The 4,639-nt window shown below is 38.9% G+C and overlaps 1 protein-coding gene across 1 annotated transcript; it reads right to left on the bottom strand.

Annotated features, from left to right (window-relative positions):
* Positions 1-260: 260 nt before the first annotated feature.
* On the bottom strand, positions 261-3,690 carry LOC141786814 (lipopolysaccharide-induced tumor necrosis factor-alpha factor homolog). The gene is made up of 4 exons (XM_074665292.1): positions 3,644-3,690; positions 3,480-3,532; positions 2,120-2,210; positions 261-366 (listed from the first exon to the last, which is right to left on the bottom strand). The coding sequence occupies exons 1-4, from the start codon at positions 3,688-3,690 to the stop codon at positions 261-263; spliced, it is 297 nt and encodes a 98-aa protein (XP_074521393.1).
* Between the last annotated feature and the right edge of the window lie 949 nt (positions 3,691-4,639).

The following is a 4,639-nucleotide window of genomic DNA, read 5'->3' as shown; positions in this document are numbered from 1 at the left end:
TTAGCAGTCCAGAAGCTTCGTTAATGTTTGTTGCCAAAACACCTGAAGACACCAAACAGTTTTTTTATATCAGTGCACTTTGAAATAAGTTTTTCCCTCAATTTAAGGTAAAAGATATTTAAAAAGATCAAACATTTGTTTTTATATATTCTCAGACCCTTACAGTCATGGGTTCCTTGTTTTTTTTCCCTCACACTGTGCCCCTGCCCCCGGCCTATTCTTTGCTTTGGTGTCAGTTTAGCAGAGTCTGCGCTGCTCCTTCACCTGCGTTTGTGGAAATGCAGAAGTTGGTGACAGTCAGGGCAGGTGTGCTCCACGTCTTTATAATCATTGACGCAGAAGGGGATCCAACAGCAAGGCCAGCACCTGGTATGGATAAAGATAAGAATAGAATAATGTCTAAGCCACTCTTTATCATAATAGTGTGTACAAGATAAACATTATCAAGCTACTCATTGAACAACAACACGAGATTAATCAACCATAAACCAACAGGGTATAGATGAAGCCCCACTAAAAACTCCATGGTTGTTCCTGTCATGTAAATATAATTAGTATTAACAGCATTATTACAATTATACAATGTATTCACTATCAAAGTCAACAACCACAACACACATTGAAACAGATGTCCATTATTTCAGTTTAAATCACAAAATGAGAAGATATTAAACCTGAGAGTAACCTGCATCAATGGCACACGTAAAGAAAAAGTTTCAGTGAGCTTTAATCTAGAGATATTAAGTAGAAAAAAAAAACACTTCAGTTGTGTGATTTACAGACAGGGTGCAAAGTGGTGTGTGTGTGTGTGTGGGGGGGGGGGGGGGGGGGGGGGTATGATAATAAAGAAAAAGTGCAACACAAATTTACTTTTGTATGAAAACTACAAAATAATCATGATAGACACAGCAGAGAATTAATTAAACTCATTTAAAAAATAAATCAAATAACATTGATTTTAAACAAAACCAATCTTTAAACATTAATTGACAAACAAACTTAAAAAGAAACTCATCATAATCCAGGTATAAATTAAAAAAATGTCTAAAATGAAAATTCTGGGTCAAGTGAATAGTGGATGATGAAACCAATGATATCTGAAACAATCAGGATCATATAAAAAGGATCTTTACAGTACACTTTAAACTGCTTCCTCATTCTTTTATACATTTACTGCTGTGTGGTGGAGTGGAAAAGCTGCCTACAGAGAACCAACAAACCATGGACCATGACAACAAAACAATCCCAGTCTTGTGCAGGAGATTCTGAAAGCCTGAAGAAGTCTGTATTTTTGAGTTAGACCAGGCTGAAAACGGTCAGGCTGGTCAGACCCTCAGGCTTCAACAACAATGGACGTGACTCTGTAGTGGAAGTCACTGCATCGACCTTAAAATCTATTCAACAGAGTCTGTAAACACAGTTCTTTATTGAAACCTCTAATGCAGGTTCGACTGTACTGTGCAAAAATAGGGCACGTATTAAAAGCCATGATGGCGAGGGGATGCAGAGGTTGCTATGGCATGGGATGCTAACAGAAATGCTCACAGGTTTAGAGCCACATGTACTGCCACCTGGAAAATGACTTTTCAAGGGCATACTTCAGCAAACAAACTACATTTTGCATGAATTACAACAGTGTGGCTCTATAGTAAAGAGTCTGGTTGCTAAACCAGCATGCGCTCAGTACTAGCTTGTCACTATTATAAAACATTTGTTGCATCATGGAATGAAAAATTCAACAGATGCAGAGACACACAACAGTGGAAATGCCTGAGGTTGTGTATGTGAAGCATCCACCGTGTGTTCACCTGTTGTACCTGTAGTTGCAAATCGAATTGCCCAGATTGGGACAATAAAAAAAATTCTAATCTAATCTACTCTTGCCTCAAGACCCAATCTGAAATCATGCAATAGACTAACAATATTAAGCTGTTGCAATGACAGCAGAGCTTTTGCGTAACTGTTGCAGGTAGGTGATAAGGGAGGGGCTTAAATCCCTGTGATGTGTTTTACAGTAACAGGATAATCATAGATGTGTGAATTTATAAGAGTGTTTTCTACTTACAGGAAACATCCTATTAAGGTGCAGCATATCCAGGTACATGAACCAGTTTTGTACTCGACTTCAGTGAGGACATCCTTTCGGCAGTGCGGACACCATATCACTCCAGGGGCATCAGTGGGTAGTTGCTTCACCACCACCACCTGTTCTACTGTAAGAAACACACACACACACACACACACACACACACACACACACACACACACACACACACACAAAATTCACTGAAGGAACCTCCTACAATACACTCCCCAATGTGTGTATTCATGCATATATATATATATATATATATATATATATATATATATATATATATATATATATATATATATATATATACTATCACAGATAACAGATCACATTTTTAGAAAAGTTTAAGGAGAGACTCTCACCAGCTCCTACGACATGAACCTGACTCTCAGTGTATTGGAAACCAACTTGTCGAGCAAGAAAGAAGAAGAAAGTAGCATGAGAAAAGTTTAAAGAAAAGAATGATAAACTAGCCGCCAAAACAGCGCCAAGCATAATGACTTAAATAAGATAACAGTATCATGAAATTGGAGCAATAATTCATTTTAAGTGAAATAAATAAATCAAACAACATAGATAATAATATTGTCCTCACTATGAGGGGGCTGATTTAGTGGAGGGCCGGGGTATGGAGGTGCAGCCATTCCAGGGTGAGGTCCCTGATCTTTATTCATGTTATCTTCTGAAGGAACAGAGAGAAACATTTGTAAGACTTTGCAAGCTCGCTACTTGCTGTTTGCTCAACCACCAGGATGTACGACACACAAGTACAGCAACCCCCGTCAGACCTGGCACACACTTAACTACACAAACTAAGTTACTGTCGTGGCCCAATTTTTCGATAAGAAAGAAACAAATAACCCCTCGACTTCAGAGCAAAAGTGTTTTTAACAAGAACATTTGTAGCAAGACATTAGAGTCAAATGTATAAAAGTAACAGCAGTAACTCTCTTCAAATACTAAAAGAAGAAAAATAAGCACAGTAAGTAGGTTAATTTAATTCATCATTCATTCACCATAAAAAAAAAAAACTTGAGTCCCCCCAAAAATGGACATGTTTTAATTTCACCTAACATTTATTTTATATGTTCACTGCGATAACCACATAAAAAATTCACTCTCACAATAGTTTTAACCATTAAAAAATCTGCTGTTGCTTCCCCACTCTACATCAGAGGACAATGCAAGACATATAATGAATGACATAATGAATGCATTTGCTGACATTGTTCTTAACGTTTATTATCTTTTTTCAAACCTAAATAAAAGAAAATGTTAATCCAACTAACAGACTAACAAGAACTTCTCTAGCTAAAAATGTCACGTCACTCCAATTGTATGTTTGCATCATTTTCTGTGGTCTGAGAAAAGATGAAAAGCTGCTTACCTTGATGAGGACTGTTTGAGAAGGTGTTTGGTGGCTTGTTGGGAGGCTTTCCTCTGTTGAACAACAGAAAATGAGGAAGTTCACCAGGTAAATGTCTTTATAATGATCCTGGAAGGAGGTGGAGCCTTATACTATGACGATGTTACATTGTAAAAAATACTGACCTTTGCCTGCGTTTGATTTCTGGCCCCTTTTTTTCATATGCCAACATGTAGGTGACACTCTCTTACATAACTTTGTGTCTTGTTGCAACAGTAACAGTATGAACAATAGCAATATTCCTCCGGCTTTTTATGCCTTCACTTGGAGGACAGGTCGGTGGATGGAGCAGGAACAGGATGAGAGTGGGAAGTGACATGCAGGAAGGAAGGGGCCAACCTGGGCCACCCACCTGTGTGTAAACCTCAAAGGGCGTTGGGTTATGTCTGCACCCCATACGTGCTCTGTTAAAACTGCTTTAGCCTCCTCACCCTGCAAACTGCTTTGTAGCCCCCCACCCTAGCACCTCCTTTCATGCTGCACCTGATTTTACCAGTGCTGTATCTATTGTCACTGATATCTGCTCTGTCCTGCTCTGTTCTGTAAGTTGTGGGTCTTAGCTGCTGCTCTTCCTGCCTTGACTTTTATACATATGCAAATGAAAGAGAGGAGAGGTGTGTTCTCCCCACCTCAGGCTTCTGCTTTCCACATAGGCTTGATTTTTTTGAGCAAAGAGGTCCTGACGGAAACAATATAAAGTACCACAGAAAGCACATAGGTCAAACCACAGAACCGAAATAAAAGTCAAATCATTTTCCAAACATGGCTTCTGTTGTTACAGGATGCCTACTTATGCTCAGATATTTCTTTTTTTCAGATAAGCTAATCCTAGTTTTAGTTATTTGATGAACAAAAGATGACTGATGTGGGCTCCTGCAGTGTTTACTGAGTAAGCAGAGTTGAGGAGGAAAGGCATCTTTTCTGAACTGTCCTGAGGGATCTTTGGTATTTCATCAGTAATTTTAACGAGTGTTTAGGGTAACAGAAAAGGTGGGATTTCAATTCTGCAGCTCCACTAGTCAGATTGCTTCTGTGCATGCCTTTGCTCCACCAGCACAATGTGACTTCACCCGTGGCTTCACGTGCACAATAGACGAGGAAATTTCACCTGTTGACTTTCA

The sequence above is a fragment of the Halichoeres trimaculatus genome, unplaced genomic scaffold, assembly GCF_033239565.1.
Source record: "Halichoeres trimaculatus isolate MK-OKI-2021-1 unplaced genomic scaffold, fHalTri1.1 fHalTri1_scaffold_2, whole genome shotgun sequence".
Lineage (NCBI taxonomy): Eukaryota > Metazoa > Chordata > Actinopteri > Labriformes > Labridae > Halichoeres > Halichoeres trimaculatus.
This window is presented reverse-complemented; position numbering and strand designations above follow the sequence as displayed.